This window comes from Lynx canadensis, chromosome B1, assembly GCF_007474595.2.
Source record: "Lynx canadensis isolate LIC74 chromosome B1, mLynCan4.pri.v2, whole genome shotgun sequence".
Taxonomy (NCBI): Eukaryota; Metazoa; Chordata; class Mammalia; order Carnivora; family Felidae; genus Lynx; species Lynx canadensis.
Genome location: NC_044306.2, coordinates 175,874,043 through 175,899,969, shown reverse-complemented (window position 1 = coordinate 175,899,969; position 25,927 = coordinate 175,874,043). Strand labels below are relative to the sequence as shown.

General features: G+C 38.5%; 1 protein-coding gene across 2 annotated transcripts in view; it reads left to right on the top strand.

The window, feature by feature from the left end:
- DTHD1 (death domain containing 1) overlaps window positions 1–25,927 on the top strand; it is a 73,361-nt gene that overhangs the window by 29,337 nt on the left and 18,097 nt on the right. For both annotated transcript variants that reach the window (XM_030314062.1, XM_032593008.1), the window contains one exon: window positions 5,228–5,472. In XM_030314062.1, coding sequence (XP_030169922.1) covers window positions 5,228–5,472 — 245 coding nt within the window. The remainder of the gene's footprint in view (window positions 1–5,227; window positions 5,473–25,927) is intronic.

Below are 25,927 nucleotides of genomic sequence, written 5' to 3'. Positions count from 1 at the left end.
CAGGAAAAAATTGACACCTCATCCTTTCATTAGAACCTGGTGTGAATATCAAAAAGGCATACAATCAGATAATGCCTGCCTGGAGGGTTCTCCACCCCACCCATCTACCCCGCCCACCTCCAGTTACCTCCTACTGTACTTTCATATCTCACCTTGATGATCATGTTTAGAAAAGTGTTCCCCATCTTTTCTGATTATGTCAGTTCTTATCTTACTCTTTTGTGGACATGGCCATAGATACAGTCTTTATTCATTTAATTGTTTGATGGATGTCAGTTTCTCTGACAACTGTGCCGTGAGAACAGGTCTTGTCCTGTTAGTGGGCACCATTCAATTCCCAGCACCTAGTGTGGTACCTGACAGCTAGAAGTATTTGTTGGAAGAATGAAGACAAAAAATTGGGAAAGATTAAAATTATTTAAAATGTTAAAAGTATTAAAAATATTTAAAATTTTAATTAATGGATCCAGACATCTGCCCTTTGAGAAATGTTAAAAATTTTATATGTATTTATATAGAATACATATAATTCTTTTGAGTGAGGTCATGCACCATTTACTTTAATTCTACGAAAAACTAAGATAGGTGATCCCCTTGCTTTTTACATCAGCCTTTGGCATTCTTCTGAACATAAGCTAGAGTATGCCTTCATTCTCCAGGTTAGAGCTGTTGATTCAGACTTAAACTTTCCACTACACGTCACCTAAACCCAGAATCCAGAGAATGCTGGGAAATAAACAGAAAATTTTATATAATGACACTCTAGCATGACCTGTAACATCTACTAATGCCCTAAAGAGGTTTGTGTGTGTCAAAGTGGCCCTGAATGCCCTTTAGCCCAGAGAAGTGACTTTCCCAGAAATGTGTAGGGTGTTGGGATAACCACGCTTTTATTCATTCAATGAAAATTCCTTACTCTTGTGTGCATTATATTCTACTAGGGGGAGACAGAGAAGCAAATAAGGAAATAAAATGTGCAGTGTGGTGGGAGGAAAAGTGCCTTATAGAAGAATAAAGGAAGGAAAGGATATCAAGAGTCTCACAGAGAGTGGCAGAATTGCAATTTTCAATAGAATCATGAAGGAAGCCATCTTTGAGAAAGTGACGTTTGGACAGAGACTTGAAGAAGGTGAGAAAGGAAGCCATAATCCTATAGCAGGGAAGCAGGGGAGTCTGTCCCAGGCAGAGGGAGTACAAGTGCTACTTAGCAGCGGCAGACGTGTACCTGACATGTGTGAGGAACAGCAAGAAGGCTGAAATGGGTGGTAGACAGGGTGTAAGAGCACAGTTGTAGGAGAGGAGATGAGTACTGATCATTCCTTGAAGGCAACGAGTTTGCCTTTTATTCTAACTGAAATGGGCAGCCATCTTGTTAACAGAAGAGTCATATGATCTGAGTTAGATCATAGAATAGATTTTCAAACAGTTATAATCTCAGAGGCAAAGGAAGGATTGGGGAGACGAGTTAATGAGCCATTAAGCAAGGAATGATGGTGGCTTAGGGGTAGAGGTGGTAGAGACGTGTTAGAATACAGAAATGCCCTGAACCAATGGTTCTTTTAGATTCATTTCGTTCCCCATTTTGCTACCTTTCACTTATCACTTACTCATCTGATGTTTCTAAGCAAAAGCATATATCTCTACATTTTTACTTTCTACGTCATCTTTGAAAAATATTCCAATTCCCCTCATTGAGAAGAAAAGATATCTCTATGAGGTATGCCTAGTAGCTCATAAAATATAAATAAGTTTTGTATTTCTTCATATGACAAATATTTATTGAACAGCTACTGTTCCAAGTTCTTCTAGGAACTGTATACATAATATGCTGAGGAGAAAGAGGTTCTCAAAAGGTCAGCTAATGGTTGATTTCATAATTTTGGAATGCAGTAAATGGATTTTGTTTTTACTTCTCCTCTAAATATGCCAATGTGGGAGGAAAAAAAATAGAATAGTGCAATTTCGGGGTGCCTGGGTGGCTCAGTCAGTTAAGTGTCCAACCCTTGATCTCTGCTCACGTCATGATCTCATGTTTTGTGAATTTGAGCCCCGTGTTGGGCTTCTCCACTGACAGCATGGATCCTGCTTGGGTTTCTGTCTATTTCTCTCTGCCCCTCACCTGCTATGCGCTCTCTGTCTCTGTCTCTGTCTCTCTCTCTCAAAATAAATAAACTTAAAAAAAAAAGAATAGTGCAATTTCTTTGTGCTGCTTGTCCCCCCCTGCCCCCCGCCCGCTGTGACAGGGGTATTCAAAATATAGTGCTATGTCTTGGCAACAATGAAATTCCAACTTAAAAAAATGTAAAGTTTCTATTTATAACACTAAAATCATGCTATTTATTACTGTAAATCCTTAACTTTCATCTTCATTTCATATTTACATTACAGATCTTTAGTTTAAAAAATTAACTGGCAGTGAGAGGCAGATAAACTTAAGATCTAAATTGAATCAATGTAGCTCTGCTTCACCTTCAGTCTTTATATCCTGCATATAAATATTCTTCATGAATAATTGTGTACACGGCAGGGACTATCTTTCAAAGGACAGAAGGAGAGATTTATTAAGTTGTATTCTATTGGGACCAAAGTAACAACTCCAGTAGCACGGAGAAGTTTGCCAGGTGTTACTCTAGTGATCTAAAAATTCTAATTTATCTAATTTACTAGATGACATTTTGGTGACTTCAAAAATTTATCTTTTTTTTTTTTTTTTTTTTTTTTTTTTTTTTTTACCAGCAGGAAACATTCAAGAAGGCAAGCCATGGCTTGTCATTCCTTTCCTAGGACATCCTAGGGATCATTCTGTTCAAGTAGCCAGGTTGTCTCTTAAATACAAACTTTTGCAGAGACATACTCTAGCACCTTTCCTAACCTGGAGTTATTCAAATTCTAGATTTAACTGTGTGCTTTAGAGATTCACCAAAATGACCTCTAGCAGTCCAACATGGAGAAAAATATTGGTGTCATCTACATCCCTTATTGAACTCTGATTTCATTGGGAAGGTTTTCTCAAAGTGGGAAAGCTTTTCACGAGAAAGAGCTCTGGGTCGTCAATGTTCAGGCTTCTAGGTGTAGGAGGAAGCTGCAACTTAGATATAAAAGCTTCACATTGATATATTTGAAAAAAATGTGTTTTTTTGTTTTTTTGTTTTTACCATACAAATTCAAAAACAGTTGAAGGGTCCTGCTTCTTTCTTATCATTTGCTATTATTACTATCATTTGCTGAGCACTTACTATGTGCTACGCCTTGTGCCCATCATTTTATCCATGTTATTTCTTTTCGTTCTCAGAACAATCCCAGAAGGTAAGTTTTATTTCTCTTGGTTTAAAGATAAGAAAGTTAAGCCTCCAATAAGTTCAGAGATGGGAAAGAACCAGATAAATATTACAGTGTAGATAAGTAGCTGGGGCTGGCCCCAGCTGGATCTGGATCTCAACATTTGAAACACTCTTATCTTGACTGCTACAATGTAGCTTACATTTAAATTTTGCTAAGGGTAATGCGACATGTCTTAGGGAAAATGGCATCGCTATTGGAATGGCAAGGTAAAACTGTCATGGTAAAACCCGATGAGTGAAAGGTTATCTTCACTAGAGCTCTTGTATTTTCAGTGAGCAGTTGAGAAGATATACCCTTATTTTGGGGAATTAATCAGGTTTCAATAAAAATTTCAGTAACATGAATCTAGTAGCTATTTCATTTTGAAGGTTAGCTAGAACACCTCTATTTTTCTTTCCATTTATTTATTTTTATCAACGTTTTTTTTTTTTTTTATTTTTTTTTTATTTATTTTTGGGACAGACAGAGACAGAGCATGAACGGGGGAGGGGCAGAGAGAGAGGGAGACACAGAATCGGAAACAGGCTCCAGGCTCCGAGCCAACAGCCCAGAGCCTGACGCGGGGCTCGAACTCACGGACCGTGAGATCGTGACCTGGCTGAAGTCGGACGCTCAACCGACTGCGCCACCCAGGCGCCCCTCCATTTATTTATTTTTAGAGAGAGGGAGTGAGCGCAAGTGGTGGAGGGGCAGAGAGAGAGAGAGAGGAAGAGAGAGAACCCCAAGCAGGACCCTCACTGTCAGTGTGGACCCAACGCAGGGCTCGATCTCATGAACTTAAACCGTGAAATCATGACCTGAGCTGAAATCAAGACTTGGACTCTTAAGCCACTGAACCACTCAGGTGCCCCTAGAACATCTCTATTTCTGTGATCCTGGACATGTTTTGTATCTGCACTGTCCATAAGGTGCATATGTTGCTATGAAATATTTGAAATGTGGCTAGAGTGACTGAGGAGTAAATTTCCAATTTATTTAATTTTAATTAATTTCACCATTAATTTTAAAAGCCACATGCTGCTAGTGGCTACCACATATCTAGAATGCCTATTGTGAGGTCATGATAGGGTACAGTATGCTATGAATAGTTAGAGGAGAGACAAAAGACAATTATTGAAAGATAAATGTAATTTTCTAACCATAGAAAGAACGGAATATTTTCAATACTTTTTTGTTAGAGTAAAATGGAATGGAAAGAGAAAATTAAAGATTACTAGGTCTAGAAGCAGCCAGACAACACCTGGTCCAATTACAGATAAGAAATCTTGGGGCGCCTGGGTGGCGCAGTCGGTTAAGCGTCCGACTTCAGCCAGATCACGATCTCGCGGTCTGTGAGTTCGAGCCCCGCGTCGGGCTCTGGGCTGATGGCTCAGAGCCTGGAGCCTGTTTCTGATTCTGTGTCTCCCTCTCTCTCTGCCCCTCGCCCGTTCATGCTCTGTCTCTCTCTGTCCCAAAAATAAATAAACGTTGAAAAAAAAATTAAAAAAAAAAAAAAGAAATCTTTGGGGTACCTGGGTGGCTCAGTCAGTTAAACATCCGACTCTTGATTTTGGCTCAGGTCATATCTCATAGGTTCTTGAGTTTCAGCCCCGTGTCGAGCTCTGCTGACAGCAGAGAGCCTGCTTGGGATTCTCTGTCTCCCTCTCTCTCTCTGCCCCTTCCCCACTCAGGCTCTCTCTCAAAAATAAATAAACACATAAAAAAAAAGAAGTCTTTTTAGTAATCTACAGTTTCAGTCTATTGCTGCTAATATTTTGGCAAGAGTCAGTGATACCAAAAAAGCTTAAATTGTATTAAAAATGGAATAATAGTTAGGATTTTAAAAATTTAAATAAGGCAAAGTAGTATATCTTAGTAGTAACAAATGCATTTCACTTATTTTTAGGCAATGGAAAGGATTATGGAAAAGATTACAAGCTTATTTTTCATTTACAAAGAAAACCCAGGCTGGAACTCCAAATCAAAGAGGTGGATGAATTTGGAAACTATAGCTGCCCTCATTATAAGGGCACCATTGTAGTTTATAAAGTACCTAAAGAAAAGATAGTCCACAACTTGGATCAATCTCCTATACTGGATGAAAACCTTTGTCAGTTGCCAATTTGCAAATTGCCATTGAAGTTGCCAAAGGTAAGTTATTTTACTTCTCTAATTACCATATTTTGTTAACTCTTCGTGATTCTCCACCACAATCTATACTTCAGGCACATGGATATGCAAGGTGAAAAGGAAAGGCAGGAATAAAGTTGATAAGGAAGGAGTGGGCATATAATTTTAGAGTGGTGGAATACAGATCAGGATTTTCACTTCCTTTCATATCAACTTTCTTTAAAAAAATTTTTTTTCACGTTTATTTATTTTTTGAGAGACAGAGAGAGACAGAGTACCAGCAGGGGAGGGGCAGAGAGAGAGGGAGACCCAGAATTCGAAGCAGGCTCCAGGCTCTGAGCTGTCAGTACAGAGCCTGATGTGGGACTGGACCCATGAACTGTGAGATCATGACCTGAGCCAAAGTCAGATGCTTAACTGACTGAGCCCCCCCAGCGCTCCAGGATCTACTTTCTAATAGCAACAATTCAAGTTGATCCGGTCTTGACAACATGTTCTTAATGATTATAGAAATAATGTCATTCATTTTCTGTAAATGCATAAGAATAACTGGGAAAGAACTTATGAAAACACAGACTACATTTAACAACACAACACTTTTAGGAAATGTCATGTGGGGAATGGGAAAACAACATCAAAATATTTTCACCCAGGCTTATAAAATCCTGTACACTTGTTTTAAGAGTGAATTACTCTTACCTAAAATTCTTATTCTTTTCAGGAAAGTAGGATTGAATTGTTTCTCCTAATAGGTCAAACAAATAATCTTATTGCTGTATATACTATTTTCTTCTACGATCCAGGACTTAGTCCTTCCAAACTATATTCTTAATGAGAAATATAATTGAAAAATTCATTTTATCACTTCAAAGAGTAAACGTATTCTTTAAAGATGCTAAAATTATGTTTTCGTGTTTTTACTTTTTACATTATGAATAGTAGAAATGTTTGTCATGCCATTAGATATGGTACTGATTTTAAGCTAATCAGTAATTAATGAATTTGACAGATATTAATTGAACTTCTGAAATAGGGAATGTATTATGCTAGGCATTATGAAAAATACAGAGATATAGAGGATAATACATGCCCTAAAACTCTGTTGTCCTAAACGATAGCCACTAACCATATGTGTCATGTGTGGGACACTTGAAATATGGTTAGTCTAAATTGAGAAGTACTGTAAGTATAAAGTACAGACCAGATTTCAAAGACTCAGTACAAAAAAGATAAAATAACTCATTAATCATTTGTTTATGTTGATTTTATAGAAATTATAATATTTGGTTATGGAGTGAAACAAAATATATAATAATAAAATATAGATATAAATAATATAATAAAACATATTATTACTTACTCCATAAAGTTAATTTTACCCATTTAAAAAACATTTGTTTATGTGGCTAAATAGAACATTTCAAATTACTTGTCTGTGTCAAACCATATTTTTATGGCACAGTATTGCTCTAAATGATTTACAATCCAGCAAAGTATGTAAAATCTGTACAGTTGACCCTTGAACAACTTCGAGGTTAAGGGCACCAACCCCTGCATAATCAAAAATCTGAGTATAACTTTGACTCTCCCAAAACTTAACTATTATTCGCCAATAGTTGATTAAAAGCCTTACTGATGACATAAACAGTTGATTGACCCATATTGTATATTACATGTTTAATATACTGTATTCTTACAATAAATGAGAAAAGAACATTATTAAGAAAATCATAACGGATATATCCAAATACTATATTTTAGTAGGTGGGAAATCATAGCTCCCTCTTATATACAAATCAGCAGAAGTAGGTGCAGTTTAATATTTTTACCCTATTATCAACTTTTAAAATAAAACTGAGACAGAAGGGAGCCTGTTTAAGATTATCCAGATTGGAACGAATTTTGTGACTTGAATATACTAGAAAACGGGAGTTAGACCCTCTAATGAGAGTTGTAAAGCGTAGTTGTGGGCCATGTCCCAAACTATTCAAATAATTTACTTTTCTGTTTAGAGTCATATCAGTGATTGAGACCAAAGTCTGGGAGGGGGGTGGGGCACGACGTGGGGGTATGGGATTAAATAGCCAAAGTGCTATTTCAAGCCTGACAACTTCATTCTGTTGTCTATTTCCAGTTGTGTTAATCCTAAAGCTGCTGTAAGAATCTGTTTTCCATTTCATAGTAATTTTCACTCTTTCTAGATGTTATTTTCTCAGCATTTTTCAGAAATCTGCTCCTTGATAGAAAATTATCTTTCTGTAGATATAACTCGATTTTAACTTAATTTCACTAATATTCATGTTTGGAAGAAAAGTAAAATTGCTGTAAAGGACAAGTCAACTAGTATTTGTGGTTTAGACCTTTGTAGCTTTATTTTATTATATCTTATTTTTTTCCCTTTGGCAAAAAAAAAAAAAGATAATCATAAGGAAAATGCATTTGCAGTAATGTGATGTATTTATAAATAAAAATCAGTGTATAAGTTGACCCAAGCATTTCAAACCTGTGTTCTTCAAGGGTCAGCTGTATATAAAATCACCTTGTAAGATAGTAAATGATTAGACTAATGGGAAAAACAGCATACTAATAGTTGTTCAGAGGGAGAAAATAGCTTTTCTGGAAGCTGGTACTAATAGGAAATTCATGGTGGTTATGACATGTTATCTGAGCTTTGTAAGTTGGTAGAAATTTAGCAGATGGAAACGAAGAAAAAATATGTTATGATGATGGAATGGAATGAGTTGGACTTCGGGTGGTAGGCGTAGCTTAGCATGAATTCATAATTCATGTAATAACCATTATAATAATTCATAATGTCCCAAAAGTCTTTCAAGTGCTTTACATGCCCTATATTACTAAATTCACAAATGAGGCTTTACCACTGTTCTCATTTTATAGGAAACTGAGGCACAGAAATTTTAGTCAACTTGCCCCTGGTCCCGTAGCTAAGGAAGTGTCTGAGCTAGGATTCAAACCCACATCTGCTTCCCACATGTGCAACCACTGTCTGCTCTTGTCTCTTGAGCAGATAAAACTAGGATTTAGATAACTTCCAGGATATAAGATGGATTTTAGGAGTTCCATGTTCACCCCTGAAGTTGTACAATAATTTTATGTGTATTATGCCTGAGTGTAAAGGTGATATTAAAATTATTTAAAAACTGATATGGCATGAATTCTGGTCAGTCACATTGAAAGTAGCCATGTCAACAGAGGTGCTGGGTTATAGAGACATTAACTCTTTACTTGTTGGTTTGGGGGAGATTCTGGGGTTCCTGGGAGGCATTTGCAGGGTAGCAGAGTCTACTAGACCATTTATACTTAAAATTATATTTAAGAACAGTGTATCTATATAGGTGTGTACCCACCATCAGTTTTTCCTTTGTGCATTTTCACTTCCATCTTAGGGCCTTTGTACTTGTTTACTATGCTTAGGGCTCTCTTCCCTCAGTAGTAGCTGGTTCTTTATCATTCAGGTTCAGCTCATAAATCACCTCCTATAATTATCCCCCCCCCATCTCCTTATCTAAAGCCACTCTTTAACCCATTAGCCCTTTAAAATTTACTTCATAACACTTACTATTAATTGAAAGTAATAGAGTCATGTATTTGTTCGTGAACTTTCCATTTGCCTTTGCTCCTTGAGAAAGCAAGCTCCGCCAAGTGAAAGACCTTGTCTCCTTGTTCTGGCTATACCGTCAGTGACTAGAACAGTGCCTGGCACATCATAGGAACTTTAAATATTTGTGACTGGATCAAAGAGGAAAGGTCTGTACCATTTGTTAGGTTCTAAAAATTAGAATTAAAATTAGATTTTAAGAACTACGGACTTAATACTCCAATTCTCTTGTCCAGTGGTTCACAGCCTCATTTATAAACACTTAGCTGGTGGGCCAAGGAGTTGATTTGGATCAACACGAAGATTTGGGAGCAGAGGAAGAGACGAAGGGGACACTGGGGGCCTTCTCCAGGTAGCTCCACTTAACACATTACCTCCTAAGGTCACTATGTTGTTCAGCTGCTATAGGGAGATCGGTGGGAGACAAATAAGGAGGCTTAGAATTTTCTGGCAGGAGGTGGTGAAGGCCTCACTGTGATAGTGGCAAACAATGGAAAGAAAGCCCCTTATGTAAGAGAGGACAGACTTGAAGTCCAAAATGTGATACAAATTCAGCTCTCAGTTTTTGGTATTTTCTCTGATTTCATGAATCAACTGGCCAAATTAGCCAAGCCATACAATTTAGGGTTTTATATGGATTTTGCTCAGTAAAAGTCTGTGTGAGTGATTGTCCAGGTCTTTTGCACAAGTTCTTCCTCTGCCTTGATTCTGCTTGCCTGAACAAATCCTAGTGGTCATCCTTTACAGCTCTGTTGAGGTGTGACTTCTCCCAGGAAGCCTTCCTTGATTTCCCCTTTCATATCGACTTTGATGTGCTTGGTTTCCACAACACCTGTACTTCCCCTATTGCTGCAGTTACCGTATTGTATTATCATCACTTGTTTCTCAGTAGATATATATTTCTCGGTCTTTTTGTTTGTTTTTGCCCTCCTAAAGAGTCTCTCTAGACATCTTTTCCTCTAATCAACCCTCCCCACTAAATTTTAATATCACAGATACAGAGTATGCATATTTGTATTTTATAAACTAAAAGTGTAAAACATTTTCATCTTGCCCAAGAGCTAATTTTCTTTCAATTTGCATTGCCAGTGTCAGGCATACAGTACATGCTTGATAAATATTTGTGAATAATTAAAGGGATGAGACGATTTCTTCAAATCTTAAGACTGCCCAGTTTTGACACTGTGGATCTTGAAACTATATGGACATTTAAAAAAGATGTTTATTTATTTATTTTGAGAGAGGGAAAGAGAGCAGGGGAGGGGCAGAGGGAGAGGCAGAGAGAGAGAATCCCAAGTAGGCTCCACGCTCAGTGCGAGCCTGTTGCTGGGCTTGATTGCACAACCTCAAGATCACGACCTGAGTTTAAATCAAGAGTCTGGCCCTCAACAGACTGAGCCACCCAGGCATCCCTGGCTTGCTTAAACATAGTACATTTTACTCCGCTGATCTTCATATATGAATCTACTGCTCATAGCCTTTGGTCCTTCCTTTTTCTTCCAGATGGGTTTGTATAGGGCTATCCAGATTCACCCTTTTGGTCCTTTTACATGCTTAAATCTTTACTAGAAGTTTCTTGGGTTCAGAAAAAAATCTGTGGCTATACAAGCTTTTCTCTCTTTTCAAAGTAATATACCCAAATGGGAATTGAAACCAGACCTTTAGTCTGTGAGGACAGATTTCTTCCAAAAAGTTCATAATTAAAAAAAAAAAAATTGACCTCAGCTTCACAGTAGTAGAATATCCTCTTTTTCAGGAAATGAAAATATCCCTATTATATGGAGCTTGGCATTAATGAACACTACATTATGCACACATTTGTACATGTAGCATAAATTACATGAAGGCATTTGTCAAAATTAAAAGTGCTTTTCACACAGAAGATAAGCAGTAACTATTTAGATGTATGTATATAAACATACACATTCACATACACATAATTATAATCTGTGATCTTAATGTACTGCCTGATTCCCAAAGATGTGAAAACATAGGACCCATTACTTCATGCTTGTGAAGGACTCTGTCTCATCCTTTAGCCTCCAAATTCCATTCATGCATATATTAATTCATTCAACAAACACTTTTGTATCCCATGGACCAGACATACAACAGTGTTCCTTTAGGTACGGTCTCTTCCTCTTACCTCTCCACAGATTATTGTCAACCCAGAGGGCAGAATGAGCCTCTAAACCATCAGTCAGATCATTTTCTGACTTTGCTCCAAACCTTGCAAAGGCTCCTGGTTTCACTCAGAGTAAAAGACTGTGTCTGAACTTGACTCCCATTGATGCTAAGACCTTCTCTCCCCCACTCTTCACTTGTTCAACTCTCGCCACAACACCCTCTTGATGTTCTTGGAACTTGCCACACATGCTTCTGCCTCAGGTCCTTATGTTCGTGGTTCCCTGGCCTGGAATGTCCTTCCATCCATCAGATACCTACGTGGCCAACACCCTCACCTCCTTCAGTTCTTCGATCAAATTTCACCTTCTCTCTGAGGCTTTCTCTGATTCTATTTCTTATTGCAATGTACTCCTACCCACACAAACCAACAATCCTGGTCCTCTTTAACTTGCTCTGTAGTTTTGCTTTCCTCTAAAGCATCGATACCTCCTAACATTTATTTCCTTGTTAATTATGTTTATCATAGGAACACTATTACTTCACCACTAGAATGTGAGCTTCTTGAGGGCAAGGACCTTTATCTGTTGTCCATTGCCGCACCACAGGGCCCTAGAATAGTGCCTGGCATAGGTTAGGTGCTCAGATACATTGGTTGAATTAACTTTCAAATAGAGCTTGTATTTTCAATACCCAAAGTGCGAAGAGCAAAGTGAGAAGTGCCGAGAAGGAAAATGAATTAGCATCAGAGGGTTGGCAGAATTTGTAATGTATGCTTACAGATGTGATAGCCAGCACAGGCTTCATTGTGGACCCCTTCTGGGCCGAAGAGTAACAGTGACAGGAAGCTCATCTGCCTGCATGGCCAAGAGAGCACCATGGTGAGGGAAACATGTTCCCAGACTGCCATGGGCATGAGATTTTAACCAAGGACTCTGTGGCAAATGCTCATGGGAGGAGCAGAGAGGCGTGATTAGGTTTGAGAGATAAAGAGGATCTTCATGATAATTCCATTTCAATCTAATCTTCCGAAAATGGTCACATAATCAATACATGTGAAAATGTATGAAGGAAAAGAGTAAGGATTGGTCTCTATGTCTTTCCTAAGTTGTGCTTCAAACTTTCTTCTTTTACAAAATATTCAAGGAAACTCAGTTCACACTACGTCTATGTGTGCTTTGGCAGAAACAGGGCAATTTCAAAAAACTGTCAAAGATTCTTTTTTAGGTGGAAGGAAGTGGTGTGTGCGTATGTACTTCTGAAATCACGTCACAAAGGTAACTGTGCCATTTGGTTATTTGTGCTAGGTTGAGTTGTGACTGCCTTTCATTCTTGTTTGTCTGCTGGGAGGCTTTGCTTTGAAGGAGAGGGGGGGCTCTGGGTCTGGTGGCTGTTTTCTGTGGGAGGCTGTCAGGGCCGTAGTTTTCTAGTCATATCTACCCTTCATATTTATGTAAGCCATCTGTTGACCCAAGTTTTGCCTAGTCTGAACTTCCTCTTTTTAAAAAAAAAAAAAAAAACCTGAACTCATGACATGTGATTTCTAGTAAATAATGATACTGCTTCAACACTTGCTTTCTCACCACATGAAGTAACTTGCGTTGTCAAAGAAAGGAAGCAGACAGAGGCAGGTGCACCATTTACCTCATTAGAAGTGATATACTTCACCTTCTCACCACTTCGGATTGCCATCTCCCTGTCCTTTCAGGAATGACATGTTTTTCAGTGATTTTTTTCTAGGCATATGAGACACTAAGAGATGATCTCAACTACAAAACTGTGAAGACCCCAAGCTATTGAACATCTTTACACTCACGGCCTCTTCATTTCTACTTAGGCTTTTAGTTGTAATAATTTACAAAGTTGGATTAAGGCTCAAGAATGGAGTGGGACTTAATAGTCCATTGCCAGCTATGAATAAAGCAGATTTTTTTTAAAGTTTGTTTATTTTGAGAGAGAGAGAGCAGTATGAGTGGGGAAAAGAAGAGAGAGAGGGAGAGAGAGAATTCCAAGCAGGCTCTGCACTGTCAGCACAGAGCCCGATGTGGGACTCAAATTCATGAACCATGAAATCGTAACATGAGCAGAAATCAAGAGTCAGACACTTAACTGACTGAGCCACCCAGGAGCCCTGAAGAAAGCAGATTTTAAAAGGTGTCTGCTTTTAAAATAAAACTATGCAAGAGGAATCAGAGTTTGTTGGCTTTTGCATGTGAGTGTTTGGGGGAGGGGGTGTAGTGGAGCGGAGACATTGTAAACCTAATGGTGATTTTGGAATTTTCTGTAACTTAGTTTCATGCTTTCTATATTATAGTTAATTATAATAACATTTACGTTGCTTTATGCACCACCCCTGTCAATTATGGAAAGAAGTCATTAAAATCTTGGTAAGGAGAGATATCACGTCAATTTTCTTTCTTAACCTGTGAAACGTTTACAAAGCCCTCTCTTCCCAGTGTTGTAATTCTGGCTCTCCTTGGCTCTTTGCTGCCCTCTGTGACTGCAGTCTTACCTTCCTCTGAGCCATCAGAATGGCCTTCAAAGACGGTCTTGACTATGTCACTGAAAAATCTAGTTTATATTGTACATGAGATGTTTGCAGGTGAAAATGATCAAAACTGGTTTAGTTAGAAACAGGATCCTTTTCTGGAAGCAGCTTTGCCCACCAACTTAATCAGAAGAGCACCTTTCCCTTCTCTTGCCCTTCTCCTTCGTATTCATCTACCCCTTCCCTTTCCTTTGTCCTCTTCCCTCTCCTCCTCTTCTCCCTTACTCTTCTCTATCTTCCCCTTTCTCTTTACCTGTCCATCTTGACCCTTCCTCCTCATTCTTCCTCCTTCATGGTCTGTTCATACAAGGGAAGGTTTTCTGTGCTCAGCAGGCAGTATAATTAAACCAGGAATTGTGCCCTACAATTCTTGTGCCCAAGAATTGTTTTATAAAGCAAACTCATATATTCTTGTCTCTCTGGGAAAATTTAACAAAAAAAGTAATTGATGTGTTTGCACTTACTCTCCTAAAATAATGTTTACTAAGTAAAAGATGATGTTCATTAATTCAAACAATTTCTAGCTCATGAACTCCAACCATAATGTTTTTGTGTAGAAATGTCAGTCAACATGTCAAATACTAATTAAATACCAACTATATATGAGATACTATGTAGGGCCTAAAAGATAATAGTAATATTGGTCAAAGTCCTAGCGTTAGGAAATTACAGTCCAGTTCAGGAAATAAAACACAAACACTTTAAACATTATAAAACAATGCAAGAGATAGATAATAATAGAATACAACAATCTAGTAATATCACAGGACAGAAACTGGTGATTAACTGCAAATGAATGGTGGAGATGTTAAGTGCCAGGACATTTCAGAGAAGGGAGTGATTTCTGTGGCCGAGGTAACCTGGGACACTTCACAGAGCAAGACAGATGTAGAGAATGTTTAGGTCCTTGAAAGGACAGAGAAAAAAACAGCAAGTCCCACACAAGAAGGATAGCTTGAGCTGAAACTTTGAAGTGGCAAAGCAGATGATGTGTTTTATGAAAGGACAATGTGTAGATCTGTGTGGTTTGAGTAGAAGATTTGGAAAAATCACATTGGAAATAAATTGGAGAAAGATTTTGGAGGGCTTTGAATGCCTTGATAAGTCAATCAAATGTCTCCGTGAAATTTTTACACAATTTGTCAAAATTTGTCAAAAGAATGTGATTGGTTTCATGATACAAAGGATACGTGTGAGGTAGAGATTCAAACCAGAAATCCTTAGTGTATAAGCAAACAAAAATATCCCTTGGCCACTGAGGATGGAGAAGTAGGTATCTTATTAATTGATAACTAAGCTAATCTTTTATCCTATAAATAATTGGAAAATGTTAACCAGGAGGGTGACATGATCAAATTTCATTAGCGTATCATTGTGACAGGGTATAAGAATAACTATGAAAGAGATGAGTTTAGCAACAGTAAAATAAAGGGCTAACGAAATAGTCCATGGGAGAGATGGCCTGATATTAAGACCATGGTGGTAAGGGTGGCAGGCAGAGAACAGAGTCAGAGAGCAATTTAGGATTTGGGACCAACTGGACTTGGTGGTAGAGTGAATTTGTGTGGGGATTGGGAGGTAGCAGGACATTAGGAGCCAGAGAAAGTTGTGGGGGGGGGGTGCTTCCTAGGGTGCCTCCTAGGACACCAGTTTGAACGATGGTCCTGTGATACAACATAGAATTTCACTGACTTTAGTTTGGAATTGTGTTCAAACTTGCATTTCATTTCCGTTCCCCCTAATATTGCCCTAAACAATAGATGGTTGTTACTTCCTTTTTGAAGGCTTACCACCAGCTCCCTTTACTGCCCTACATCACACCCTGGCAGGGTGGTTTTCTCAAAGACAAGTGTGGTTTTATCAGTCTTATACATAGCATATAAAGCCCTTCACAAATCACCACAACTTACCCTTCAACCCCTTCATATTACATTTACTCAAGTGACATTTTTTGCTCCAATGCCACTTAAAGTCTCATTTCTTTTACACATTATGGTCTTAACTACCTCAGAGGCTCTTCCCACAGCTGCCCTTGGGACAGCACTGACTCCACACTTAGCTCTACGATCATCTCTTTAGAAGAGCACAATTAGGTAGTGGGCCTCCTCGGGGCTGGAGGCATAACTCGCTTAATTTTGTAAACCCATCTGGTATGCATTCAATAATGTTTTGTCGAACTATTTAACGAATAAGTGAACGCATTTATTAAATAAATGAATGCTGGGGAAATTGATAAGACAAATGAAGGAGCCTTAACAGCTGACAAAAGCTTTACCTGTTTCCTTTCCCAGCTAACAGTTAACATTTAGCAAAAGCCTGTCATGCCCTCAAAGGAATGACTAATATGGGGATTTTACAGCTGTGGTCAGACCTGGAAGATGTTTGTGGCTATCCAGGCCTTTCCCGGTAACATTCGTATCACTCTTTCTGGTAGAAAGTCTACTCCTATCTATAAGCAAAAAAAAAAAAAAAAAGAAAAGAAAAAGAAAGAAAGAAAGAACAGAAAAGAAAAGAAAAAGCAAAACAAAAAATCATCAGGAAGTTAGAAAACAAATTCGAAATTAGATATTAGAATCTAATTCTAGAATCTTGAAATCAGAACACACTAGAGAAAAATAATGCTCAGAGTTGAACAGGCACTTTGACAGGTCTTGACGATTGACCAAAACTCTCTGGGATTGTAATTTAAAAGTGGAATAATAGAGAGAGGAGGTAGAACTTCATAAAAGTGTTAACAGTGCTATGTATCTTTGACTTGTTCGGCTGCTTTTAAAATGAATAGTGTCTCCCACGTAGCTGCATTTATAGATCAAAGGCGTCTGCTTTTGCCAGAATTGCTTGGAATAGTGGGCAAAGTTTTAAGCATATTAAGAGTAGTTACCATTTACCCAGTGTTTGCTATGTTCCAGGCATATTTGAAGTGCTCACTGAAACCTCACTGTAGTTAGGGTACAGGTACCGCTTTGCCTATTGGTAGATACAAAAAATGAACACGGAAACATTAATTTCTAAATTATATTTATCCATTCCAGACTGATTTTGACAACTTTTCTTTATTGACTCAATGTATATGCTACATATATCTTCTGAATTATCCAGAACCTTTCTCAGCCTATCTGTAGGCATCTCTGAAAGCCTCTTCCTTCTATCTGTCCAAGCTCCTTAAATCAGTTGGGGTTTCCTGAATTGGTCTTTCTGGTGATCAGGGTCCTGAAGCTGTCTCCTTTTGTGACTGACTCCTTCAAAGGCTGAGAGATATTTAATCTCTTCCTCTTGACAAAGCCACAATCAAATTAAAGCCTTAAAAAGAGCCATTTTCCAAGGAGCAATTGAAAAAAAAAAATAATGAAAATAAAACATAAGCTTGGCTGCAAGCAAAATATGCACGGCTTTAAGACTAAGAAAGACCTGAGCTTCAACAAAGGTACGGATTCGGGTTTCTTCTGGGATTGGTAGTGGTCTGATTTCATTTTGAAGAAACTTAATTTCTAGATTTATCTCTAAGTTAGACCACTCTTGGTCAGCTCTTCTTGTTCTGATTTCGGTTCTTTCTCTCTCTTTCTCTCTTTCACTTTAATCTTACTTCTCTGTGGGTTTATGCTGGTCTTCAGATTTCTCTACATAAAGGCACTTCCTTTTATTGTGTGGGCCGAGCACTCTGCCTAAGCTTTCAGGAAGTTCTACACTGACTGTGCTGTTACAACAATATCACGATGAAAACAGCAAGAGGATATGTATTGGCTGATATTGGTGTCTTTTAATTTATTTATTTTAAAAGCCTGTGTAGAGAATATTTTGAGGGTATCTGAGTTATAAGTCATCATGAAAAAGCAAGGGGCGGGGATTTTCAAAAGCACACAAAAATAGAGAAAATAATAATGAATTTACATCGACCCATCATCTTCTGCCATTCTTGTTTCCTCTAATATCCCTGGGTTTTTTTGTTTTTTGTGTTTTTTTTTGTTTGTTTGTTTGGATATTTTAAAGCAAATCACAGATACTATGTCACTTTACTTGTAAATAACTCTCTCTGTTTCCTAAGAGGTAAGGACTTAAAAAAAGACCACAATACCATTGCTACCCCCAACAATATTAGCAATTCTTACTTGATTTTCTCTTTTTATAATTTTCTCTTTTGATAGTTAATTTGTTCAAAAACAAGGTTCAAGAAATGTCCACACATTGCATTTGTCTTTGTCTCTGCCACAATTGGTTGAATTTTCAGCGTAGCTCGTGTGCTTGATTTCAAGCTACCCTCCCAGCATACTTTGCGGGTAGGAACCATCGTCTCTGTCTCAGAGAGTGTAGTAAGCGAATTTCAATGACTTGCCTCAACTTGCACGACCTCACAGGGCCAGAGGCTGTGTCAGGACCCACTTCAAAGTCATTCCTGTTTCTTGTAGTCCCATGTCCCTTTTTCCCTGAGCAAGCCAGATCCTTGCTTACATTACATCTGCCACTTTTATTACGATGTCATGCTGCCTCTCATACCCTCTGCCCCTTCAGGGTGTTTGGCAATTCCAGACTTTTCAAAGAGCCAGACTGGCTGTACCTTTTGTTGAAACTAAGTTTTGGAATAGAGCAGCCATTGACTACGATGGTGGTTTCCTTTGCTATTTGGAATTTTTCAGAAGCAGATTTTCTCTGTCAACTTGGTGTGAAATGCGCAGTCACTTCTGAACAGCTCAAAAAGGTCTTCTGTTTAACTCACGTGGTGACATCAGTTCACAGAACCTCCTTTCCAGAGCAGAGATCATCACTGTCCTTTTAATATGATGAAGGCTCCAGCTTTCTCTGGCTTAGGTCATGAGTTCACATTCCTTGCTTTTTGTTGATGATTTATAACTCAGATACCCTCCAAATATCCTCTACAGTTTTAAAAGAACAAAAATACGTTACATATATGTTTATAGCAAAAGATGGTTCCTAGCAAATAAAAGGGAGTGTTCAGTTATACTGCTTTTTTCTAAATTTTGGAATTGCAAGAACTTTTCTTTTTGAAGGACGATAACATACCAGCTTTAAATAAAATGGATTCACATGGTGAGGGAGTTATTCTCTTTCTAATCCTTTCCCTGATCTTCTGAGTAGATCTCAGGTTAGTGTTAGCATATTCTCACATCTCTCTAACACAAAATCTCCCCTGTTAACAAGCAGAGAATAATTCTTAGGCTCAGAAATCTTGGCTGGCAACAGAATTCAACAATATTGTTTAATTGTATTTATTTTTAAGATTTTCATGTGGTTATTTAAGTGAAATGTTTTTTCCACTTATGATTCAAATATGGGTTCCTTTTAAAACTGTATTTTGTAGGTTGGGTGCTTCGGTGGCTCAGTTAGTTAAGTGTCCAACTTCAGCTCAGGTCATGATCTCGCAGTTTGTGGGTTCAAGCCCCACAGTGGGCTCTGTGATGACAGCTCAGAGCCTGGTGCCTGCTTTGGATTCTGTGTCTCCCTCTCTCTCTGCCCCTTCTCTGCTTATACTTGCTCTCTCTCTCTCAAAAATAAGTAAATAAACATTTTTAAAAAACTGTATTTTGTAGGTTAAAAGCAGTACTTCTAAAGAAAAAAATTAAGTAATGACAGCTATTATTTTGAGCACTTATTATATTCAATGTCCTGTTTTAAGTTACCTGATAGAACCCAGTATTTTCAGGGTGCCTGCCTGGCTCAGTCAGTAGAGTGTATGATTCTTCATCTGGGGGTTGTGAGTTTCAGCCCCATGATGACTGTAGAGATTACTTAAAATAAAGAAAAAAAAGAATTCAATGTTTCTGTCAATGACACTACGAAGCAGGTCCTATTATCATGTGGTAAGTGAGGAAAGCTAGGCACGAAGGAATACTTTCAGATCACAAGTTTAATAAGTAGTAGGGTTAGGAGCTGAGCAGAGCTCTTTCCCTTCACCTGATACTGGCTCCCAGTCCGGAGCAGTAAAGTGGATATATGTAAATGGTGAGTGTAACACAAGAAGTACTAGAATCGTTCAGAGAACATCTTGCCTTACAACCTTCACGTTCCATACATGTTTTAACTTACAGGTTAAAAATAAATGACCTGTATTCTTACAAATGTTATTTTACGTATGATATCCATCTCTTAGTGTGTACATTTTTGGCCAAACTATTTTACCTCTCTACACCTCAGTTTTCTCATTGTAAAGTACCTCATTGTAGTTGTACCTAACCACTACCTCACAAGGTTATGGATATAGTAGAATATACCAAGGTCATATGATATACTTTAAATGGCTGCGGTAATTACCGGTACATGATAAATAGCACAAAATAGTAGCTGATATCATTATCTGGAGGCAATATTATTTACTTTTTGGGTTAGGGCTTTAGACAGACCCAGGGTTTAAGACCATGTTACCTCAGAGAAGTGACATCTGTGAAATGGGGATGACAGTTATTCAAACTCTTGTCATGCGTTTGGAATGAAATGATAATAGTTACCTGTTTAGCCCAATTCCTCTTACATTGCTTTGGATCTCTAGCATTCCTTTTCGGTTCTTTCTCAGAAATTCCATCTCTCTGCTTATATTCCCCATCCGTTCTTACATGCTGTTCACTTTTTCCATTAGAGCCCTTAGCACATTACTCCAAGTTTTCTAAACTTTTTGGCTTGATCATTCTAACATCCTTGACGTATCTGGGTCTGGCTCTGACACTTTTGTTTCCTCAATTTGTGGTTTTGCCTCATTTTTACTTGATAAGTGATCCTGATGTACTGGGTAAAAGGAACTACTTTAAATAGGCCTTGAGTAATGTGACAGTAAGTGTGGGGTAGGGGAGCTGTTCAATAGTCTTATGATGAGGTCTCAGTGTTCAATGAGCCTGTACCTCTGTCTATGAACTTCACATGTGCCTCTTAGCCCACTTCCTAACTTCCCCAGCCTGTGGAACAGGATGGCTACAGGGCGTTGGAGTTGAGTAGTTCCCTTCCCCCGTGGAAAGTGTTAGAGGGACCAGGGAGGCAAACCATAAGAGACTCCAAAATACAGAGAACAAACTGAGGGGTGCTGGAGGGGTGTTGGGTGGAGGGATGGGCTAAATGCGTGATGGGCATTAAGGAGGGTACTTGTTGGGATGGGCGCTGGATGTTATATGTAATGATGAATCACTAAATTCTACTCCTGAAATGAAACTAAAGAAATTAAAATTAAAAATTAAAACAATAAACAGTTTATTTATTTTTTTTATTTATTTATTTTTTTTTTAATTTTTTTTTTCAACGTTTATTTATTTTTGGGACAGAGAGAGACAGAGCATGAACGGGGGAGGGGCAGAGAGAGAGGGAGACACAGAATCGGAAACAGGCTCCAGGCTCTGAGCCATCAGCCCAGAGCCTGACGCGGGGCTCGAACTCCCGGACCGCAAGATCGTGACCTGGCTGAAGTCGGACGCTTAACCGACTGCGCCATCCAGGCGCCCCAATAAACAGTTTAAAAAAAAGTTAGAGGGACCTAGATTTGGGTATTTCCCTTCTCTAGGGTCAGTTAGGCTCTATTAAAACCCCAGCAGATCAGGCTCTGGTTATACAGTTTCTACTAAGGATAGACATTGTTAAGAAGAACAGAACTCTCTGGTATGTTTCAAAGCGGTTCATTTCCCCCTATCCCTGCTGGAAGTAAGGGGGATTTTTCTTAGCTTTCACTATGAGAACCTGACTGAGGTCCTGGAGGTAAAATTCACAAAAGTGTGTCAGTCTCCCTTGACTGGGTCCCTGTGAAGTTTTTAACTCTTAAATTTGTTCACATGAAGCCTCCAGCAATTTGTCAAGTATAGTTCAGGCTTCCTTACCTGGCACTGATCTAGCGGCAGTTTCTACTGATGGGTTTTTCTCTGGTAAGTTGTAACATTCTGTACTCAGCCGTCAGTCTCCTCAGGTATGGGGACAGAGGTTCGTCCTGTGACCTCACTTGTCTGATGGATCTAAAAAGAGTTGTTGACTTTTTAGTTTGTTCAGCGTTTTTTATGTGTTAGGACAGAGTGGCAACTTCCAGCTTCCTACATGACTGATTGGAAACTGGAAGTTTAGCCCAGTTCTTTACACGAGTACATCCTTGCTCAACCCTGGTATTAGCTCTGATTTGATTTGTAATAACATTGGACCCATAACTGCGGCACAAAGTTTTTTGCTAACGTTAATCTTTTGTACCAGATTACTTCTTTGATCAATATTCTAAGTTATTTACAAAGCAAAGCCATTACGAACTTTATAGAAGTTGTACATTATAAAGGTTGAGAATATACAGTTTACTATTATGATGCAATAAAGGAACTCAAGTTAAGCAAATGGCAGTAATTACTTAGTTGCAGAGACCTCTATGCAAGATAAATACAGAGTAAGAGGAGGCAGTGAAAACCAGTACTTAGTTATATTATCTTAAAGGCTTCTGATAAAATCTGTGCTAAAGATACACACAAACATTCTAATTATATATACTTCCTTGATCTATTAGTATTCACATACTTTCACTTGCATATCTTCTAACTACAAAATAAATGACCAATTTACCAGAAACGTCTGCAATATGTGTATGGGGGTGGGAAGGGTGTGGAGGTTAAGGCTGGATGGAGGAGTTGTTGCCACAAGATGTCATGATAATTAACCAGTGAAAGTCTCTTTACGCAAAGAGACTTATGAAAGTCTCTTTACTCTGTCTTAGAGTAAATAAAAAATAATATCAGCATGGCATTTTTGTTTGTTTGTCATATTTCACTGACTCACATTGATCTGCGGTGCTCGGTGGCATCCACGTGAAATGGAGCTTCAAATGTCAGAAAGTTTTCACACTACTTTACATAAGAACTCGTTCTACCATAGGGACCCTCCCCCCATCCCCCAAACTAGCAGACAGGTAGAAATTAAAGAGAAAATCTCTACCTCTTATTATTTCTTTTTTTTTCCTACCTCTTATTATTTCTATATCTTTCCAATAGCAATGGTATTATTGTGGGTGCCCTTACCATTGGCACCACAATTTAAATAGGATACAATTTAAAATAGGATATTGCTATAGGATTCAAAGATACCGTCATATTATGTCACAGTTTCCACCTAGCACTTCAAAATATGTGTGAAATAGTGGGAAGGATCCATAGTTGTTCTGACTACCCCCCCTTTTTAAAATTTCACATTAGGTTTTGTGGATTATTGTGGTGATCCCTGTAGGAATTTCCCCCCCCCCCAGTGTCCTTACTGAATGAACTTCCTAATTTGATGCAAGTTTGTCCTAGGCCGGGAAGCGGGTGCACAGTGGTGACTTAAGTTATCAAATAAATCAGTCCTAAAGCCAATCCAACATGGCAGTTGTTTGCTCTGCATTGTCTGTCACTCTGCTTTTCATGCACACATTTCTAGAGTGAGGTTAACTTAGTGAACACGACCATCATCCTAAGCATCCTGAAAGCACAATATAATGAGGGTGAATCCTGGCCAAGATTGAAACATTATGCTTCTTTCTAAGTCCTGTCAAAGACTAGATGGTCAGCAGTGGCTGAGCCCAGATTGGCTGTGAGACCACAAGGAAAGGGATGGTCTCCAGTGTTTTTATGTCATGGTAACACTCAGATCAAGGCTTGCTATACAAAAAGCTATAACACTCAGATCAAGTGTTACAAGTATAGATCAAGTATATACAAAAAAAGCTATACTTACAGGATTAGTTTTAGTTAGAAATGGATTTTGGGGCAATCATCTCTGTATTGGAATTTTGGAGGTATATAAAGCCTCTCTGCATCCAAAATGGGTCTCTAGTTCTGCCAAGAGAGGTCTGACAAAAACAAGTAACTTTTGTGTCCCACTATGTTCAAGGAACCCAGCCAAGCTATTCCATTTTATTTCAACTAAAGTTTATTATTTTATTTCATTTAAAATTCATTATAAACCTAAGAAATAGATAAGATAATGACAACAAATTTAAAGTTTAGGAAACTAAGGCATGGATTAACTCTCAGGAGCCAACAATTACAGAGGTTGTCCAGTCTTACCTGACAGCTCGTGTGCTGGAGCAGCCTTGTATTAGGGAAAAAAAGCACCAGCTTTAGAGTTAATCACAGCTGGGTTCAGCCCTCCACTCACTCTCTCTGAGGTCTCAGCCGTGAGACCTCAACCACTCTGGAGTCTTTGCTATCCTCACAGATCACAGAGGAAACCAGTAAGAGCTCCTTCATTTTCCTCACAGTGCTTTTGGAAAAGATAGATCAGATAATCAAGAAGAAAAGAATTTGTAAATAACTTTGAAGCAGACTCAATTCTGAGAGTTTCAGCCTTGCCTGATAAATGGGTACTGAGGGCTTACCAGCCCAGAAGATTGTTTATGTGAGTGTTGAGGTAATTTCTGGGTAAGAAATTGACCTTGTTCATTGGGTCTGAAGTAACGAAGTAAATGAGATATGACTTGATAGAATTCTATTTGCAGGGGTCAGGGTAAATTTGCTTAAAAACACACATACATCTTCATATAAGGTTGGCCCTTGAACAATATGGGAATTAGGGGTGCTGCCCCCTGCACAGTTGAGAATCCACGTGAAACTTTTTGTTTTAAATGTTTGTGTATTTATTTTGAGTGAGAGATGAGAGAGGAGAGAGAGAGAGAGAGAGAGAGAGAGAGAGAGAGAGAGAAAGAGGGCCCATGCAAGCAGGGGAGGGGCAGAGAGAGAGGGAGAGAGAGAGAGAGAGCCAAGCAGGTTCTATGCTATCAGCACAGAGCCCAACATGGAGCTTGATCCCACAGAACTTTGAGATCATGACTTGAGCCAAAATCAAGAATCAGATGCTTAACCAACTGTGCCACCTAGGTGCCCCAAACTTAACTACTAATAGCCCACTGTTGATCAGAAGCCTTACTGATAATATAAACAGTAGATTAACACATATTTTGTATGCAATATATATTACATACTGTATTCTTACAATAAAGAGAGCTAGGGAAAGGCAAATGTTATTAAGAAAATACATTTTCTGAAGAGAAAATACATTTACTATGCTGTGCTATATTTATCGAAAAAGTCTATGTACAAATGGACCCATGCAATTCAAACCTGCATTGTTCAAGGGTCAACTGTATATTAATTATACAAATATATTTTATTAAATACATATAAATATATGTTAGATACTCTATGTTAAATACATAGCATATTGATATATATTTAAGCATCAGATGTTATCAGAATAGAGTGCTGTAGCTATTAGTGAAATCTCTTTCTCAGTTCAGCCCCTTGGATTCAAGATTGTGTCCTAAAGAGAAAGGTTTTAATTTAAAAACAGAAGACCTATTTCACTGACCTCTGTGACACATCAGGGCACAATCAACATCACTCTACTGTCATGTAACACGATGGGTAGGGAACCACTTTCTTCATCCTGTCACATTTTACCACACAACGTATGTACCAGGAGGGGTCAGGGTGGCCACTAGTGGAGAATTGCTTTGCTTAGGAGAAAACTAGGGAAAACCATGAGCTGCATATGGAGCAAGTTGGGATCCGGCAGAACAATGGCAGGATAGCAGTAGAAAAAACCCGTGGTCACCACTGATGTCCAACAATGTGTCCATATGATACCTCTGGAGCACAAGTGCAATATGGGTAGAAGCCATCATGGCACACTATATGGTAGGCCCAGGAAGGGAAACAGTTATGCCTATAAGAGGAACATGGATGGGCTACATTGCCTGACATTGTGGGGTTACTAGGACAACACTGTAGCTACCAAAAGAGTAAAGCCTATGGGACTGCCAGAAATACTTAGAGTGGCCTGTGTCAGAAGCTAGAGTTTCTGGATGAGGAGATGGGCACCAGAGCTAAGTCATCTGTGTGACACCTGCAAGGTAATTTATGAATTAGAAATTATTATTATTGCTGTCTTCTTATAGTGTTCTGTATGTAAGAAACAATCAGAATTTCACTTTGGTCCTGATACGATATGAGAAATCTTCATCACTTTTTGGATAAAGGTAGTTCTTTCATTCTTCTGGGAATCCATTAGGATATATTTGGGGGACAAGTTGATAAGTGATGTAGGTCCTACTTGATAGTGTTTTTCTAAGTGCAGCCACCATACTTTAGTGTCAGAAACACCCAGTTCACTTGTTACAAATGGCCTTATCTGAGACAAACTGAATCAAGCTGTATACTTACTTCTTTTTGCCTTTTTCTTCAGAGTAATTTTCA